Source organism: Lates calcarifer, unplaced genomic scaffold, assembly GCF_001640805.2.
Source record: "Lates calcarifer isolate ASB-BC8 unplaced genomic scaffold, TLL_Latcal_v3 _unitig_132_quiver_3375, whole genome shotgun sequence".
Taxonomy (NCBI): Eukaryota; Metazoa; Chordata; class Actinopteri; family Centropomidae; genus Lates; species Lates calcarifer.
Window position 1 is genome coordinate 1 of NW_026115444.1, and position 21062 is coordinate 21062.

At 40.9% G+C, this 21062-nt stretch overlaps 1 protein-coding gene across 1 annotated transcript; it reads right to left on the reverse strand.

Annotated features, from left to right (window-relative positions):
- Nucleotides 1–591: 591 nt before the first annotated feature.
- Nucleotides 592–8496, reverse strand: LOC108888330 (ceramide synthase 1-like). The gene is given in 7 exon segments (XM_018684290.2): nt 592–2203; nt 3776–3936; nt 4080–4166; nt 4168–4228; nt 4456–4617; nt 5400–5580; nt 8312–8496. Coding segments are annotated over 7 exon segments (810 nt in total). The 5' UTR covers nt 8427–8496; the 3' UTR covers nt 592–2160.
- Between the last annotated feature and the right edge of the window lie 12566 nt (nt 8497–21062).

Here is a 21062-nt window from a genome sequence, read left to right on the forward strand (position 1 = left end):
AAACCAGTCAGCCACTGGACTCTGAAAGTCTGATAAATTACACACAGCAACATGTTTGATTTAAAAAAAATATGAATGTGAGCCAGCATTTAGATTAGAAGGAAGATCTGAGACTAAATCCAGATGTTTGTAATGTAGGTGAACAGACGACTCTCCCTGGTCCCTGGAAATATCTGATCTGAGTAGACTATCACCGACTCATACGCAGCAGAAAAAACAACAACTGGAATACAAACAGTGCTCTCAGAGGAAAAAAAAAAACAAAAAACAGCAGCAATTCCAAAACAAATCAACAATTATAACCTGAACTACAGCAATAATAGTTATAACTGAATGTTAAATTAAAAGTTAGTTTCAACCCCCTAAGTAGCTGACGTGTGGGGACTGTGGAAGACAAACAAATAAACTAAAACAGAACGGACGCTTCTCCTACGGACAGACAACATCTGCGGCCTGCTCCAGCAGCACAAGCATGCTGTTCATCGAAACAAGAGCTTGAATTTGATCGAGAAGGTAGGAAGAATAGAAATATCCCTTATTTTCTACGAGAGCAGCAGCTGTTCCCACTAAAACACACACAGAGTGAAGCAGTGGGGTCGTTTCATTTAATGCACTCAAATTACAGATGACATCGAAAATCTTAGCATATGTGGGATTTCTAGGACAAGTAAATGCCACATGATGGTTTCTCACACACTGGTGTGTATGTGTTTCTGCCAACATTATGTGTGTTCAGTGGTTCACTGCTGCTTCAAAAATCAGTTTTAGGATGAATTTTCGACGTTTATAAAGATGTTATGGTTACATAGTTAGAGGAGTTTTTTCTTCATTGTTTGTTTTTAAGAGAATTTCATAGCATATTTCCAAAATCATTCCGATGTCATGCATTCCTGAATACCATAGTATGTGCATACATAATGTTTTTTTTTTTTTTTATCATACTGATTTTATCTTTACATGAGTTCTGGGCTGTTGTTCTGATTTTCTGCGAACCTGTTAGCGCCCCACCCATGAACTGCTTATAAATATAATTCAAATCCACATTGTTCAAACAAATCAAATCAAATGGATGACATTAAAACCCAGTCAATCAATTCTAGCTATTTGCTGTCATTAAACCAGCAATCAGCTTGTATGCCTTCATGTCAGCGACAGATTCTTTGCAACACACACTGAATAAAGACAAAAAAAAAAGAAGCTTTTTTTCCATACAGGAATGACAAGTGAATATTCCCAATGTCTGTTGATCATCAGTAAAAGAGATAAACTGAGAGGTGAAATGTTGTGAGTTTAAAAGACTCAGCTACATCCATACTCTTCACATCCTGAAACACCTAACACACACACACACACATACGCGCCCACACACATCAATGTGGCTTTTCCATTCAAGCTAATGAACGCAGAGTGCAGTCGCCACCACTGACTTCTGCAATGATATGAAAATCAATACATGTGGTGAAACAGCACCAGACAATGCCAGACGAGCTGTCCGACATCGCTGCAGCCATAAGGACAGTACTCAGAACAAAGTAATGTTTCCCTCTGATTCAATTAAAAAAAAAAAAAATCTTTTCTCCTCATGTCTTCAGTCAGAGAGGATGGAGGGAGTTTGAAGAGGGGAGAGGAGGAAAGGAGCTGATTATATTTAACTGACTGCAGAGTTCACCCCTACAGCACAGTGTTTGTTTATCAGGTTACTAAAGGTTACTGCAGTTTAAATGTTTACAGACCCACTACAGACCTAAACCTTTTCCTTGTCTGAGTGCTGCGCAGTTATTGAGGGCGACAGTGATGAATATGACACCCTGTCCTACTGTACGTGACAATCACAGTCCAACTCCCACTCAAACTGGTTTGTTCTACTGAATCTATCAAATGTAAAGTTAGTAACAATAAGACAAAATGTCACCTGAAATAACATTCACAGTGCTCTTATAAAAACAAGACTGAAAACAAAACGACAGTGATGAAATGTTCTAAAACAAATAAAAAAGAACAAAAACTCATTGCGCCCTAACTTGGTATTTTCCTTCTTTTTCTTTTTGTGACACTCTTCCCTTCAGAGCCACGTTTTGAGTGGTGAGCCATCCCAGGAGGAGCGTCTTGTCTTGCTTGTAACTGTAGCCCAGTGCCAGGTGGTGGCGACAGAGAGCCCCGTTATAGATGCTTCTCTTTGGTGACCCCGTTCTGCACGTGCTTCCTGCAGAGTAAGAGAGAGAGAGAGAGAGACGACAGAGAGTGAAGCGAAGGCCGTGAGGAGAGAGAATAACCTCGTTCGGGTGAGGTGATCAGCAGATGTGAGGCATTAGCGGGCAGAAGGGGATATCAGCGGTGTTCAAGGCCAGGCAGATAAGGAGCGCCCACATAATCACATCTCCATATGGTCTCAGGCTCTTTGATCCTATCTGTCTCTGAGGGCCGCTCGTTACGCAAGCTCAGTGGGAGATCTGCTCTTTCTGTACCTACACCTGCCGTCAGGAGGAGAAGCCATCAGGGAACAACTCTTACTGTGCTTGAGTTACCAAATCTATAGACTGTACCACCACAGGACAGCTTACACTGTCTTTGAGTTTGTTTAGTTTTTTTTCTGTGACTACTCTGAATTAATAGGAGAGACTGGGGGAGGATGAAGTCGTCAGCAATTTCAGGGTCTTTGGAGATGAAGTGGTCAAAGGCTGCTGTGATAATCATCCAAAGGTGATAGGGTTACACACGACACGTCAGATACTGGGGCTTAAGGCAGCTCCACAGATAGAGACAGATGAATCGATAACTTCAGATAAAGGCACAAACAGATATTCCCTGGTTTTAGTCAAGTTGGCATTTTCTTGTTTAAAGCTCACTATTGAAAAGTGCTGAGTACTCATTTATACAATGGAAGAGGCCATTGTATTACACAATAGAGTGGCTTCTTTGATAAGCTTCAAAGAAAAAGGACCAAAAAATTGCAGTGGTCCATAATATTCTACAGCATTTCCTCATATAGAGCAATGATAATTATTTAATAATTGTGAAGGATCGGTCAAGAAAGGACTCTGACTTGTTTGTCCACCAGATAAATGACTGGGAGACTCCAATACTGCTAAAATTAAATAATAGGAAATTGTCTGACAGTGGCGGCAAATAAAATCAATACCAGATTTATTCTTGGAGATCGACCCTGAAAAATACGAGAAGAGAAAAATTTATCCTATCCTTGAATGTTCAAATGCAAATAATAGACTAAAACTACTCTATTAGAAATTATACTACTTAATCTAATATATTACCATCATCATTGTGCTTCTGTGCTGCAGTCATAAAAGATCTACTCTCTGCAGCAAATGTAAGAGCATTTTCAAAAGAAGTTTGAGAATTAGTTTTTATTCTTAAGTTTGTGAGTAAAAGTGAAGGATTTTTATATTTATCTTTCACTGAAGTCCAAAATTTTACTTTCAGCAGATAAATACAGGCCCTGGTCTGCATCTCATAACATTAGTGCTCTGGCAGAACTAAACACTGGTGTGAAAACCTGTCGTACTGCACTAGTCCTACTCTATACACTGGCTTATATCTACATGCATTAAAACTAATCATTTAGTCATGTGGAAATTCTACAAATAGCACCTTAAAATGGGCGGGTTTGGTTTCCTGCCAAACTGTCTGCTACTAAAAACTCACCCACCATTTACAGTGAGGACCTGCCAACAGTTGGCTGGAGGTATTTTTCTACCCTGAGTCTCTGTGTCTCTCTCAGATTAAAGAAATGACAGCAGCTGAAGGTGCTGCTCACCCCTGGGCAGAGTTGTGATGTCCAGCACCATCATCGTTGTTCGCTGCCTGAGGGGCTCTGTGCAGGCCTGCCGCTGCCTTGCTGCCGTCCTCGTCCTCATACTCCCTGACGTCATTCACCTCCTTCATCTTTAGCACCTTCACCACGAAAATGACGATAAACTGCAGAGGAGAGGGGAGGAAAATAGGAAATACGAAAGGATCAGATTGTGTGGCAGTTCTCCTTAGAGACAAACAAACACTGGCCTTACGTGCATTTAAGTTTTGGATAAAAACTCTGTGTATCTGTGTGTGTGTGTCCTCACCAGAAACCAGTAGATGTTCATGAGCAGCAGGGCGAGGAGAAGAGCGTTGAAGAAGAAGTAGAAGGGGATGTTGGGCACAGACTGGAGGGCTGGACACGCACGTGGCATACAGCACTTTGAGAGGAAACCAATAGAGACGGAACCAGAACCTGACAGAAACACAATGAAGATCCAGAAACAGAATTATTATTCATGTCTATCTATCTCCAGTGTGATCATGAGTGAATGAAGAGGCAGACAGAAAAATGATGAAGCTGTCAAGATTACAAAAACATTTAGCCGTGACAGAGGATAAATGGGCAAGAAGAGACAAGGAGATGGAACATTAGTCAGAAACTAAATGGGTGTTTCTGTGGTGTGTGTTTTCGAGTCTCACCAAGTGATGCTGAAGCTGACAGAGCCCATGTTGGACAGAATGTCATTGAGCAGGTGATAGCCTCCACCCCTGGACTTCAGGTAGACATTGAGCTTGGTGAACTCCAGCTGGATGTCATTGATGTCGTGGAGGAACAACACTAAGATGCCTACGTTGTGGTATCTGGGGGCAGGGAAAATACAGTACAGTACAGTGTGTGTATATTTCAGTTCATTTCTAATACAAGTCCTAAAACCTTTATCATAAAACTAATTATAAACAGGATATTGTATAGTCAGTGCAGTCAGCAAAATACAGAAAAGGAAAAAAAACAACCCCAGTAGCGGTGCTGTTTATTTCGTGCCCTGTCTCAGTCCTCAAGTACAACAATCAATTTTCTTTCAGTTGCTGTGCATTTTATTTCTATTTAATTACTGGAAATGAACCCACTGGAGCATTTCTGATGTTATAAGTTTACCTGTTCCTGCTGCTTTTGCTGAACTGAGACAACTGTGGCTCTTATCCTCTGTAAGTCACCTTATTCGCCAACAGAAAGCTGAGAGCCTTGTGTGCAACTGTTGTGTATCATACTGGTGTTTTGGTGCCAGTGTTTGGGCGGTGTAACTAAAAAACTTAAAAGCAACCAACCGGATAAGTTTCTGTTCTGCACTTTCTTAGGTGCAGTAATGCATGAAGCAAGATTTATTAATGCTGCCAGGTGCTGAAAGCGTGTTAGTGAACTACAGTGACCAGAGTGTAATTCATCACTGGTATGACTCAGTGCATCAGTGCTCTGTCATGTGGCTGTGGTCTGCTCTGTGTCTTGATGTGGTGATGTGACATACACTCTGAAATAAAATCTTGTTTATCAGACAGAACAGCTGCTGAATTACATTTCTTTTGCATTATGGCGAGCAGTTTTATGCTAATCCAAAACCTATAAAAGTCAAAGTATGTATTGATACCTGAAGGCGTAGGAGAAGCTGATGAGTGCCAGTGTGATGATGTGGTGCACCACCATGACAGCAGAGTCCTTCCTCCACGCGTCCATGTAGACTGTAGCATAGATGGAGTGGCCGTAGAAGCTGCCCTGGATCAGGTAGGCTATGGCGATGTCTGTAGGCACTGACATACCGCTCTTCCAGTCTGGAGGAGCAGGGAGGAGAGGAGAGAGGGAGGTTAGAAACTGATATATAACATTAAGGCTCTCAGCTTTCACTTTAAAATCAATTAATGAAGCAGCTTTAGATTCCTGTAATTCCAGCTTCAGTGATTAACTGTCAAATGATGCTTCCTCCACCAATGAGGTAGTTTCTTGCACACTAGTATGTTGCCATTAGTAAGACTCTTTGTTTAGCTCCTGATGTGTTAGACAAACTCCATCTAAAACTTGAAGTTTGTAGCTGGTCCATAAAAATGTGAATGGTCCATGGGCCTGCCATAGCATTGCCCCATAATGTAATCACAGCCTATTTCACATTAACTATTCGACAGTGTGCTGTCTATAGGTGGCACTACAGCAACATGATAGAATGGCTATAATGCAGTGGTCCTGCATTAACTCTCATTCATTTAAAATTGTGCATCCATAAACACAGCCCTCATACTTTCCAAAAATCTATTCATATATATATATTTGTAATATCTGAATAAATTTAGAGAATACTATAGGCTTCAACAGAGGAATGAATGCTCTTAGAGCTTTCAGGTACAGATTGAAACTGTGTTTCCTTTCTTCTTCCTCTCGTCTGTTTCCTTGTTGTGACTTGTCAGGGATCTCAGACTATTGCTCACACTGCAAATTGTGACTGTGCCATGACTATCACCGAGTTGGAAACAGGCATACCAACAGGCCTATTCACTTCAGAGTCACTGCTTATCAGCACAACCTCAAGTGGAGGGGCACTTGTCTGTCTCTGCCCAAAATGTGATCTACTGTGCTATCACCCTTTTCTAGTCGTGCAAAATCAGACAGTTTTTACAGTGAGAAAACTGCATCACAACCAGGAGATTTTGATGCAGAGTTAAACATGATTCAGCAAGTGTATGGCCTAACAACTTTCAAATTACAAATGACTGCAAGGCTGGAGAAAAAAAAATTACACGGTAATGCTAATTTCTAAGGTGAATAAATCTGTACTGAACTCATGCAATTCAAAAACCTACTGAATAAAATGATTAAATGTTAAATGTGCTAATTATTTCATTGAGTTATTCAGTCATTGAATTTTTAAGTCAGACTTTTGTTCACCTTTTAATTCAAATATGTCTATTTTTATTTAAAGACTCATACCGTTCATGTACCACAATGAAAAGCTCAGACACACAGCAATGCAACAGAGTATAATATCTGCTGTAGATGATGAATATGTTGCACAAGAAGCAGGACTGACAAATACAGTATCGCCAATATCTTCAGATACTGAACTATATACAGTGACTTCCGGGGAGGAGGCTGGAGGGATCAGGTTTACCCTCCAGAGAATTAGAAAGCTAAAGTACCACATGCGAAACAGGCCAATTGTATGTTAAGGCTACTGGGTCAGCTCATTTCACTGAAACCTATCGGATGTTGGACGGAAACTTTCTCCTGCAATGTCTGAGTAAGGTTTGTCCCTGGTGGGATGGGGTTACGTTCAGGCCGTGTGTAATGTTTATTGATTGGACCTTCCGTCATTAAACATTGAGAAGAAGGCTGCTAGATGGATCACAACAGAAGAGCTGCCAAGGGGAGGCATGGGAACTGGAGCTCCTTTTTTTTTCTCATGGAGCGTGAGGCTTCTTTTTCCTCCTCTTTTTCTTTCAGCATACATACTCCTCTACCCCTCGTCGCTTATGCCTCCCTGTTACTTTGATTTCTCCTCATTCTCCAAAGTTTCACCTTCTGTTTGCAGCTTCACATCTCTCTCCCTCTCTCCCTCTCTCTAACAGTCCAGTGACATTACACAGCCTCTGTACACATCTCAGGCTGACAGATATTAGAGGTGATGCAGCTATTAAAGATGAACCTGGCACAGTCAACCAGCCTTTGCTAGCTCCACCTAGAGCAGTGGAGCCCTGACACCTCCATGTCTGATGGGAGAGGCAGAGAGACTATAAAAGACATCGCTGGATTATAAGTGGAACCCCCATGACACATCTATCCTCCATTAGCGATGCAGTGATAGTCATCACAAAAGTTTCTAATGATGACTCTTTTCTCCATTAGGTGCAGTTATGCAGATAATTTTCTCTTAAATGTTAGGGCAGAACTTAATGTGTTATGTCATAAAACTTTTCTCTCAGCTGTCTGTCTTACACTGTCTATTCTAATGTTGTTAATTTATTCTTAATGTTGGACTAAATCTAGTGAAAAGTTTTTGGATCAATATCTGCATCAGTGATTACAGTATAACAGATAAACGTGATCAAATCAAGACTCGGAATATGCATGAACCACCTGGCTGTATGCCACTGCTATAAATATCCATCCATTTGAATGCGAATGCTCAAAGTGGCATTTTACCCCCACAGAGTCTCTACAGGATTAGGGCTTGCTGCCTGCTGTTTCATTAGATTAAAATGACTTCAGCTCCTTATCTACCCTCTGAGGTTAGGCAAGAAACTGGCTCTGTCAAAGCACTATTAAACATGCTTTTTCCAAGGTTGACATTTGTCTAATATGGACCAGCTTCAAACACTTAATGGAATGATTCTGGGCTTAAGTGTATTCACTTAATTCGATTTCAATTCAACAAATACAGAAAATTGATCTTCTATTTTGTTTTAGCCTTTGCATGTCTTTTATTTCAATGTGATGAGTTGAACAGATCTTAAGGATGAATGGTGCACAAAAACATGTTACATGTTATATTATCTGTTGTTGTGTGTATCTTACTGTAGAAGACAGAGGGCGGGTCATGGAAAAAGGAGTAGGAGCTGAAGAAGAGCAGGTAGGTGCTGTAGGACCACGACATGGTGTAGAAGACCAGCTTCCATGCGCTCTCCGGCATCTTGGCGGCATCTTTGGGCAGCAGCCTGCACCACTGTGCTAGAGGCTGCAACAGCAAAGCACACACACAGAGAGAGAGAGAGAGAACGAGCAAGAGAGAGAGAGAGAGAGAGGAACAAGAGTCAGACCAGGGGAGAGAAGTGCGAGGAAGTCACACTTAAGAATTCATCTCGCTGTTACTCCAGGCATGCAGCTGGGTGAACGGCTGCGAGGTCTCCAGACACAATAACTGATTAATTTTAGATGGTGTTCATTTTACTGCACTGTAAATCCAATACAAGGCTCTCAATTCAATACGTGTGGTGAAGCAAACAATTCACCACACGTATTGCTCACAGTCTGTTAATGCACTTTTGTGGCTTCTGAGCTGAGAGGAAATCATTTAGTTTATGTTTTATTGTACAAATCTGCTTTTGTTTTGCGCTGTACTTTCAAGGCTAAGGAAAAAAACACAACAATTTTATAGCTTTTTTAAAAATAGCTTCTTCAGATTTCATCTTATGGAATGGAGTATGAACGGGGACATTTAGGGAGAAATCCTAAGTGGGAATTGGCTTGGTTGGACAACAGATGCTTTGTTTAGAGGGGTTGTAAGTGTTGCAACAATTGTCAACACTGGTGACAGAAAACAAATGGGCCTAAATGGCTAAATGGCTAAATGGCTAAACTTTTATATTCATATAAACATATGAACCATACTGCAGAGAAGATTCAAGACACGATGTAAACTAAAACAAGACAGCTGACAAAAAACATGAAGAGCTACACACAGACTCAAACAGTAAAACTGATAAGCCAGTTTTGGTAAACTCAAACAAACAATCCTATACACTTTATGAGTATTAAGAATAAACTTTGGTTGGTTGCTGATTCATTTTATAGTGGTTTATATCAAGATGTCACTAAGAATGTGTAAGATGTCCCACTATTTGGCCTGCTGCCGGTGCTACATAGAATGACAGGATGCTGTTTAGTAGTACTAAACTTATCTAATAAACATTCAGACATGGTCTCCATTTTCTCTCTGTATGTGGTTCTCTCCCTGACACACATGTACATATGCTCCATCATCAGTAAGCTACAGAACATGACAAACATGTGACTGTCTGCCCACAGAAAACATGTCTTTCACATGTCTACTTATGGTTTGCTATGCAAGCAGAAATACAGGAAGTCAGAAAAGGGCTCCTGACGTGGCTGATGTAGCCTGATAACATAACTCCACCCACCTACTCACTATGGGGTTTATGTTTTCTTCCTTCCCCTCCACAATCTTACAACCTCCTCACTCCAACCTTTTACCTTCCATTTTGACTTTCCCCCCTCAGCCTCTGTCAGAGCTGGGACAGCAGAAACTCTGACTCATAATCACAATGAAGAAATATCAAGGATGTGACACTTGCAAAGGAAACATGCACAGACACATGGAGGCGCACAGACATGACAGACAGTGAGTTTGGTAAAATAGGGTAATATAGGTACATTAGTTTGGAAGTAAGACAGGCAGGTGTTCAGTGTTTGATAGCTCTGCCAAGACAGGAAACTAAACCCTGCTCACTGCCTCATAAACAAAATGACACAGGCACACACACATACACACACACACCACTTTGGAAAGCAATGTAACTGGAACTGGAGGCAAGAAAGTGACAGTTGCCTGTGTCAGTGATACAGTACATCACAATCAGTTGTTAACCGAGCAGCTAGTCTACAGGACATGATCCCACAAGGATCAGTGACTGATTACATGACAAATTAATGGAGGGAGTGTTGCTATGGCAGAATGTAAACCATGTACTCTCAGTCAGTCGCTTTCACGAGGAATCCTGTTTGATACTTTTCCTGTCTGTGTGATAAAAAAACATGACAGCAGTACTCTGCTCTGTCTTTGATCTGTTGCCTCTGATTTAACTTTAATTCCCTCTGCCTCCCTTTCTCTCTTTTTCTTGGCTCCTTTTGTTCATTTTTCTGGGCTTGATGAGTTCCCTGCGTCCCACACAAAAGACTCTAAACAAGAAGTAAAGGAAGGAAGCTGACAGGGCAACACTGATGTGAGATAAAATGTACCAGCAACATACTTTGTGTCCTCAGTCGTTTGGAGAAAGACAGACAGCGTGCAGGGAGCACATGACCCCACTGGCGGGCTGCTGATTGGTTGAGATAATGGCAACGTGTGCTGCATGTACAGTAACTCAGGTCACTCACCACATTCTTTTAAGTCTCTCAGTGCATCTGTATCAGTCCCTCTATCAGCTCTCCCACCCTCCATCTCCTCTCTCCATGCCTTTGTCCACTTCCCTCTCCTTCCCTTTTATTTCTTACTCTCCTCAACTCCCTCCTCCTGTCTCTCTCCACCCTCATGTCTCCCCCCCTGCCTGCGACATTTATTTATAGAAGCCAGCTGTCAGCCCCCCCCAGTCTTCCACCACATCACCCCCCTCCCCTCCCCACAGACACACACAAAAACATAAGCCAATGCACACTCACCGCGTGCTAGCTCACAAGGCCTGAGAGACAACAGAGGCTGATACAGGTTACTGCAAACAACAGCCATGCCTCTGCAGCTCATATCTTACTTGCTAATCACCATTACAGCTTTCTCATTGCTGTTAAAGCTCCTACTAATGCCCCCATACCCACCTCCTATCTGTTCCATTTACCTCTATATTCTTCCACCCACGGTTTCACTCTGTCCTGTTTGTTACATCTGAAGACTTTCAGAGTTGTGACATCCTTCCTTGTAGCATGTTGTATCTCTGTGCAGTATTTTAGTGTCTGATAAGCTTTTAAACTCATGGATATATTTTATGTCATTGTTGTCATCTCAATTGTCCACTCTGTAAATTTACTTTGTTGCCTTATTCTGTACACATGACATTCTGATATGGCATCCACTGTATGTCATATTTCCCTGCTTTTTGGGGGGAGTTTTTCCTGATCAGATTTGAGGGTCAGTGTACAGGGAGTGGGGTGGCACTATGGTCTAGGGGTTAGAAATAAGACTGATTTGACTTGACTATTACTCAAACTGGCCTTCCTGGATTGTATATCATTTTCTGATGAGTACCTGTTGCAACACATCCACAGCAAAGCAGCCGTTTGGATCTTTAATTGTATTGTAGTGTATCCAGTCTATTTCTGGATTAACCCACAACCCTTTGAGTTTTCATGTTTAAACCACAGCAACATTTGTTTTTGAAGAATAAATAAACCCCAAACCATGTGATGAGTGATGTGACCTGGCATGATGAAGAGCAGATTTGTAGTTACTCAAGGTGTTTACTGGAGAAATGAGGATAGAGCTGGTCTCTCTATATTCTGGTCCAGGCTAAAAGCAGCAGAGACAAAATCTTTGTTTCAAATGCAGATTCTGAGATTATATAACAGCCTGCCAATGGCTCCATTCTTGTCTCTGTTGTGCCACCCCAGCCCACCATCTCTCTGGGTCCCATCCACCCACTCCATCCATCTACCCTTTAGTTTTCTATGCCAGCATTACAGAGTGGGGGTATAATGGGTCAAGGACACTGAGATAATCCACTCGTCCTCTGTCAGATAAACGGCAGGGGCCTTGAATTATACTCAGCTGGGACCTACGACCACTCAGTGGCTCCCCTGCTCTCACCCTGAACAACGCTGACTGAACTTGTTCTCTGGCTTGGGGCATCACTAGCTTTCATTTCACTGTCCACTGCTGCCTCTTTCTCCCCCGCTCCCCTGAGAGAGAAGCAGCCTTAAAAACGGATGGCAGAGAAACAGCAAAGAAATTACAGAGGCAGAATTTGTACAAGAGGAAAAAGAGTCAGCGTGAAAGAGACTTGACGACAAATGAATGGTTCCCTTGGCAACCATGCAGGGATGCTGGCAAAGCCTTACAGTGTGGCTGAAAAACTTCCCACCATCTCTGTTCCACTTCAGTCCTTCCACTTTCCCTAATATGCAGCTGCACCATCATTGCTTTCCCTTTCACCCTCCACTCTCTAAAAACTTTTGCCCCCCCGTCCTTCCTGGAAGCAAATTACAGGAGAGAGAGAGAGAGAGAGAGAGGAGAGAATGGACTCCGCTGGCCTGTTGCATAAGAAGATAAACTGGGCCAGTGAGTCAGGATGCTGGCTCATGAGTGGATCTGTTCAATAAGGTTCACTCACCCTCTTTCATTCCTTTAGCTCTCTCCCTGACATCACTCTGTCCATCTCAGTGTCACTTTTAAACCCAGCTCTCTTTCGGACACTCTCTTTACATCTTCTTCTGGGCTGGGAAGAATAGGGGATTTGCAAAGGCTAATCCAATGAATGGCCTGATTTTTAGACTCTGTATACATAAGCAAGTAAATTTAGCCTATTTATCTGTGATTAACAGTTTATACAACACCATGAGGTGTCTTGTCTTGTGCCCAACGTAGGTTATAATCAACTATTTTCACCTCAGTCTGTCATTTTCCTCTCCCAACAAAATATCCCCCTCAGTACACATGCGCTCTACCTCACCTTAAACTTAGAATAACTGCCTCTACATAAATAAAATGATCTCATCCACCTCACCCCACCCATCTACCCTCTTGTTCTTAAGATGGTGATGAGTCGACAGCTGTCACTGGGGATAAAGCTCTTGCCCCAGACTGAGGTGGAAGGATCCAGAGAGTACTTCTTTCATTGACTTTCTATACGGTTGGGAACCCAGACTTTTCCATGTAGTGTAATAGGAAAATGACGCCTCCATTCATAATCCCGCCTGCCTGGCTCTGAATGATGTAACACCTATTAAATCATGAAACAAACCTTCAGATGTATGCGGTGGTTTTCAGGTCTGGAACCAGGATACAGTAGGTCATTGGTTTATAATGCGAAGCAGCAACAATAAATTGTGATGTGGAAGTGACGTCACATCAAGACATGTTCAAGTGTGGGGCACTTTAAAAAGCCAGGGACCTTTACTGCCCCTCTCCTCATGTTTTCTCTATTGTGCATATGCTGGGACAGTGAAAACTGGGTACTGGCTGTCCTTTCCTTGTCTCCCTCCCTCTGTCTCTCCCCTAACCCTTCCAGCTCACTAATGTTGAATAATGGCAGCTTTTTTAGTCACGACCCCCCTCACATCCATATCCTGCCTACTTACTGGAAGCAGCTTAGGCTAGTAGCAGATAGTTGTGATGCATGCTGAGAGATGAGTCAGCTTTTAATTTGTTATGTGACTCAATGAAAAGAAAGGGACTACAGATAAAGGGCGTCTTGTGAGGACCTCTGATCGATCAGCTCATCATGAAGGGGAATGTGAGTGACAATAATTCATTCAATAATCTAATCACATTAAGGAGAAACACACACACAGGAACAATCTACACTTCTCCTGACATGTGCCAGTCAGTGCAGGAACAGCTGATGGTTTAAAAACAGTTTTTTTATTTGCATATATCTGATGCAGCTATGTAGTAGCAGGAGAATGAACTTGATAAGGCCTAGAAATTAAACACTTCTGCAGTATTTCCTCTGCACATGAAAACTACCAAGTGTAAAGCAAGAAACAAGCATGTATAGGCCCTCTTTCTTGGCACCTATAGTGTAGATAATAACAACAGATGTTCCCTGTCATTAGGTTTAAACTTGTGTTTTCTCCATAGGAAATGAGTGCTTAATACTTAGGCAGTGGAGGTTATTTTCTGTGCATAAGGGAAGGAAATCCAGACAATCCCCATATGTATCCTCTTGTTACACTGATTTTTTGGCTTTTGTTTTTTCCATTTGGCTTTTGTTTTTTCCAAGGCAACATAGCGTCATTTTATTTGACATGGTTAATGTGCAATTTATTATCAGCTTCGTAAATGAAAGGTGAGATGCACCATAGCAAAGTTTATAGGTACAGAAACGTAGAAATCAGCCCTGTCATATGGACCTTGAGGGTCCATGAGGGTTTGTGAATTTCCCACAAGTGGGATAAATAAAGTCTATCTAATCTAATCTAAAACCCTTCTTTCCAGAGGATCGTGGGATTTGATGAATTTATAAAGCACATCTGGAGAGAGCCTGAAGCATTATACAAACAGCATGAGATATTTTTTTGTCTTTCCATATGGCTGTTGCTAGACTGCTGGTCCACCAGGAAAGCTTGCATTACTTTAGGTCACTGATAACACTGATGGTGAACCAGGAGTCAGGCTAAACATTTGAACTCGATTTGATTAAAAACACATCATTAGACCAGCCACTGTCACCACTGAGCAAACTGATTTGCACACAGGTACGTGACTGTACATGCGATTATGACCCACGTAGCATCCATGACAGAGTAAATGACCACAATTTATGACTAAAAGTCTGATGCCACAGTCTGTAGTGGCTTGGGCAAAACACCCTCTGAGACTTGACTCACGCTCATCACAGACAATCAAACTTTCAAGCCCACTGACTTTATTATTGAAAAGTGACCAGTATCAAACCCAGCCTCTTTACAGACTACTATGAAAAATACCTCTCTCATTTTTTAAAATCTGGTTCTCACAGCAATGGCAGATGTATTTTGAGTCAGAATTACACCTGCAATGGTTTCAGTTCCTGCCACAAAAATACATTAAATGTATTCAAATAAGGTATGGGTTTGACACTTTTATGTCTTGAGTATGTAGGAATGCATATAATTTCCCAGCACATACAGTACGTCAGAATTTGTGTGTGTGTGACAGAGAGAAAGAGAGAGCAGCTGCACCTGGTCTAGCCTAGTAGTTGATCCCAGTGGAGGCATTAACCCCACACTTGGTTCTCAAATTAACTCCTGGAGGATCAAAGTCAGTGAACGTGAACGTCACAGCAAAAGACTTTGACTGGATTAAGTTTAAACATACTTATTTCCACTACTACAATTTAATTTTTGTTTTTGTTAACTCTACCACAGATTAGCAGCTTTGTTCACTGTGTCCTAGCTTTAGAAGAGGATTATTCATGTCCACATTTGGTCTAGGCTTGTAAGGCTAATAAATAAATGAATAAATAAAATACTGCTTTAGTGCTAGTCATTTTTACACCTGCCTCAGAACAGCACAGAAAGACCTATGAAGTTACCACCTACAACACAACACCAACCTTCATCTATCACAGTTAATAATGAGTACACAATGACATAACAGCCTCTTCAGCTCCTCATATTTGATTACACTCTCCTGTGATATGAGATGTAGTTTGTTTTAGTTCTTCATTCCTCCATCTCCTTCACCTGTGGCTGCACTGTGCTGTTTGCTTGTCATCATACTGAATACATGACAGGCAATATCAATGCTAACTAATTTCAACTTGAATTTTTTGAGCTAAAAAGAACATATATCACACAAATTGTTTTTGGTATTGGCTAATTCTTGGCCACACTTATAATTCAAAATATTTCATAAATATCATGACCATTCATACACCAAATGTGCTGTGAAATTCTGGCTCAAGAATTGTCCACTCTGCAGAGAGTTTTCCCACCCTGTTATATATATTCCACACATTGAGAAAGAACGTAGAGCAGTACACACACACTGTAAGAAACAGGTATCATACAGTACACTCTTTATATAACGCAGTTACACATACTTCCTTTTCATTTCGATATGAACAGAGACACCATCAAGCTTGTGATGTGCGGTCATGTGGTTTCTATTTGTGTCGGATGACTGCTGCAGTATATAATCGTTACAGTGGCGTCTCTGTCTCTGTCTCTATATATACAGTATATGTTCTTACTCTGCAGAGCGAACAACACTTATATGGGATCAGATTTTCAAATCCACACATTTCTGGAGCAGTAAAAGCAACAGAGAGAGAGAGAGTGGGACATAGGAGACACAAAGGTACTGTCTCAGTGAAGTGTTAAGATATTCAGTCAAGCTGCTCCCTGTCCAAACTGACAGCTAGAAGACATATGGCTGTCATTCATAATGTAGTATCAACGCCACTGGCAACACACAGAGAATGAGGACTGGCTGCGTGTATGAGTGTAAATGCATGTGTGTGTGTGTCCTCAACAGGCCAATCTTCTGTATATGTATCAACAGGCGGTGGTTCATGAGCTCACCATAATTAGCCACCCACAAATAATCTAAAGCTGGCTTAAAACACACACAGGCACATGCACATACATACACACACACACACTTGCAAGCGCACATGCACACACAGACAGTAATCAGTGTTGATTGCTAGAAATGGGAAAATCAATTCGGCGACATACCATGATACAGAGCATTAATAATACTTTTACATTCATTCATACATTCTTTTACACATACATTTAATAATACTTTCAGTCTACATGTTTTGGTCATGTAGGTTTTTTTTCCTAGTTAAAAATGGGTAAAATGATGCTGACTCTTTCTTTGTTTACGAGCATGCACACATGGGATGGAAAGTGAAAACGAATGTGTAGTATGACGATATGCGGGCAAAGATTCATCTTTAAGAGGCAACTGTCTGAATTGAAGTTTTTGGAGATGTATTTAAACCTTGTCACGGCAAAGTCACGTATTTCCATAATATAAGCAACACAGTATTAATACCAAATGGAGCTGAATAATCTGGAAGGTCAGTCTCTTATTTCTTTCCGGTGATATTGATTCTCAAAGACCATATCAATCAGCAGTTGCATTAAAAAAAACAAAACAAAAAAAAAAAAAACAGAAATAATAATAATGATATTGATAATATACTGCAACAATATACAGTCTACATCAAATGTACTTTACTATCTCAATATAGTATCATTCTGACAGATCCCTGATCCCTAGTGATCACTAATACTATTAACACTGCTTACTAGGCCACATGACACTACACAGGTATAGCTTCTCTCTATGTGTGTGCTAATGTGTGTGTGTGTCTCTCGAACAGGCCAGAATCTTCTACGAGTTAGAGAAGCCTGGCTCAGGCTGATGATTATATCTCCTATACTGCAGACAGGCCTCATTACACTAACAGTCTCACAGAGTTAAATAGCCATTGGATGTCTGGGTTAAGGCTAGGTTATTGGTTCAGGTATAGATTACAGCTAGAAGAGGATGAATACACAGCACAGGGTGGGACTATAGACCTGAGCAGTTAACAAACAATGTACTCCTTTATCTATTACAATGTTCATTCACTTTTATGATCAAAAGGTTTATATCTAGACAATTTATCTTGAGAATGGCTTGTAAAAAGGTCACATTAAACCTCAGTTAAACATGTTTTAATCCTCAAATCAATGTCACATAGTATGATATGATATCACCTACTGTTATTATTGATCACACCATTACACCTGTAACTATTGCTGTTATCAATGTCATTATAACAGCCAGTCTGACAGTGCATGATGCAGTATATGCAGCTGTTCCTGGTCTCCCTCTTCTCCCTCCCTGTCTTTTTCCTCTCTCCCTGCAACAATAATTAAAACATTTACTAGTGTTATTGATAGTGTTAGTGCTATTAATGTACCATCGTTTGTCATTATTATTCCTTTAGCTGTAATAATAATTATTACTATTATTATTATTATTACTATTATTACTACTACTATTTACACTTTGACTTAGTCTGTGTATGTGCAATGTTGTCTTTCTCCTACCCCATTCCCCCACCCCCCTCTCTTTCTGTCTAAACCCAACCGGTCGAGGCAGATGGCCGCCCACCTTGAGTCCGGTTCTGCTCGAGGTTTCTGCCTCTTAAAAGGAAGTTTTTCCTTGCCACAGTCGCCTAGTGCTTGCTCATGGTGGGATCTGTTGGGTTTTTCTCTGTAAATCTTATAAGATAAAGAGTACGGTCTAGACCTGCTCTATATGTACAGCGTCTCGAGATAACTTCTGTTGTGAATTGGCGCTATATAAATAAAATTTGACTTGACTTGACTTGACCCTTGTTTCTCTTCTATCAACCCAGCCAGTCAAGGCAGATGGTCGTCCACCCTGAGTCCAGTTCTGCAGAGTGTGCTTACTCACTGTGAGATCTTTCTTGTAAGGTCATGACCTCACTCTGTAAAGTGACTTGAGATCATTTAAGTTGTGATTTATATAAATAAAACAGGATTGAATTTGAATTGTACTGTATAAAATGTTGCAATTTAATTTTATTGGCTTTAAATTCAGATAATTCAATTTCACTGTCCACAAACTTTTAAAGACTCTATATCTCGCATATTGTGTCTGAACACTCTCGCTAACAAAAGATCTAAAAATCAAACATACTTCAGAAGGATTTTAATTTTTGGATTGGAAGTTTTAGACATTAATCATCAGATAAAGATATTTGTCTTTGAAAGGGTGACAAGTACGTGGTCTGTGTAGTCTCTCTGACTCAGCTGCAGTCATTTTGTTAAAACAACCTCTGTAATCAGTGTCAGTGAGTTCCGCCTACAGGTCCCACTCTCAACCTCCAGGTCTGGGTTAACTAGCTATGTGGCTGAGCAAACCCAATACCACATGGTGGGTGGGGATAAGACAGAAAGAGAAGACAGAAAGAGAAGGGTACAGAGCATGTAACAGTGGAAAAAGAAAAAAAGAAACAAAGGTGAGATAAGGTGAATTTTGGAAAGAGGACAAAGAAGAAAGCCACAGGCAACTATTCTGATCACATTAAGTATAGGAAAGAGCTTCTTTTCTGATTGTGAGATCATGCGAATGTACCAGTCTCTTCCAAAGACAGACTGAGAGAGAGACAGAGACAGAAGCAGACAGGGAGACAGACTGGCACAGAAACCAATGTAACTGCATCCAAAGAATGCCTCTGATATCCCACCCATAACCAAAGGAAAGAGAATTATGATCAACACCCTGTGGACTTCAATGAACCACACACACAGACACAAATATGACCTAAAAGTGTATGAAATATAACGTGCAATCTCCATGCTCACACAAACACACGCACACTGTGGCCTTGTTAGGACAGAGACAGCTGCCAAGTGTGAAGCTTCCACCGTGGCCGTGTGTTCTCGTTTTATCAAAGCCTGTCCACTGTGTCTATCTGGAGGAAAATAAGCGAGAGAGAGAGAGGGAGAGGGAGAGGGAGAGGGAGAGGGAGAGAGAGAGAGGAGAGAGGAGAGAAAGAGAGAGAGAGAGAGAGAGGAAAAAGACTGAGAGGCCGGCCACAGCGGCTCTGTAGCTCAAGTCCTCAGGGCACATTCCAGCTGACCAGCAGAGAGTGTGACTGTCACAGGCCACAAACAGAGCTAATTCATGATCCTGCTTTATAGCTGGTGGTATATATGGATGCTTCAGCTGTGATTCATCACGTTAAAGAGCGCCTGATCATTCTCTGCTTCTTCCTCCAATGTCAGTTTTGTGGTCAGGACTCCAACAACTCCAGGCTCATACATTATGCTGTGTGAAAGAGGCTTCTACAAACTGCTTAATTAAATATTTAATATATTGAATATGGTGAATTTATGAACACACCTGAAGGCTAAAGACTCCTCTGTTTACCTAATGAAGAAACATAAAAGTAGGGATGCAACTAATGATATAAATTATAGATATAGATTTTTATAATTATGTAAAGCAGGGAAAGGAAGAAAATCCTCACATTTGAGAGACAGGAACAGAGAAATTGATCAACCAATCAACCAACTGAGTATTCCAGCCAGCAGCCAGCAGTGTAGAGGGGTAAGAGTTGTGGGAACAGGTTTAAAAAACTTCCTGAAATTCTCAAGACTTTATGATTGATACATAATTCTAAAAAAAATGTCTGCTATCTTGAAAAATAAAATACATTAATACAATGATACAAAAGTTACATTTATAAAATGGCAAAAATGAACACAAATGGTCCCAATGCTTCAAAAAGGCTGGTATTGGCAACTGCAACTATTTATTATTTCTTATCTGTTTCTGGACCATAACACAAACATAAAATAGTTTTTAAAATCCTAAAGCCCAAGGTGATATTATCAAATTGCTTGTTTTGTGTGAACAACAGTCCAAAGCCATTCAGTTTGCAAACAAATAAGACAATAACTTAAATGACTTAAACAATCAACCATCATGTTAGTAGCCTTTTTCTGTCGATTGAATAATCAATTAATAGACTAATGGTTTCAGCCAGTTTTTATGGAAAACAGCACACCACCAAATTACGTCACTGGGAAATTTGAACTGGACAGCCTGATGCTGAGTGCATTACAAACTGGAACAACCCTTAGGCAGCCAATCCCACAAGTGCACAAAGCCCAGCATCAGCGCAGAAAAGGATCAGACATTCAAATTTTTCTGCAGACACACAAGGTCAAGAGCACAATGTGGCACTGGCATTAGGCATGTTATGATCTAAACACAGACAAAAATGCTGTCTGTGTACAGTGTATGACACTGATATAGATGTAAATATGATATAAATAATAGGATGTATATAACTGCATCTATCAGAGTGACAAATTACGATTAATTGCAGCACAACCTCTGTGTCAAAAAAACTGGGCTGACAGTTTTGTGAGCCCTTAAGTGCTCTATATTTATGATGTATGACAGGCTGAAGCACCTAGACGCATAGATCGCATGTTGGGTAACGGCGAAAGTGCTGCTTACTTAAAGGCCATGTGATGATGAATTAGAGAGCTGAGTCAAGAGAGGACAGGAGGGGAGAGGAGAGGAGAATGTGACTTCAGAACAACTGCTTGCAATCAGTGTCAAAATTACAAGCAA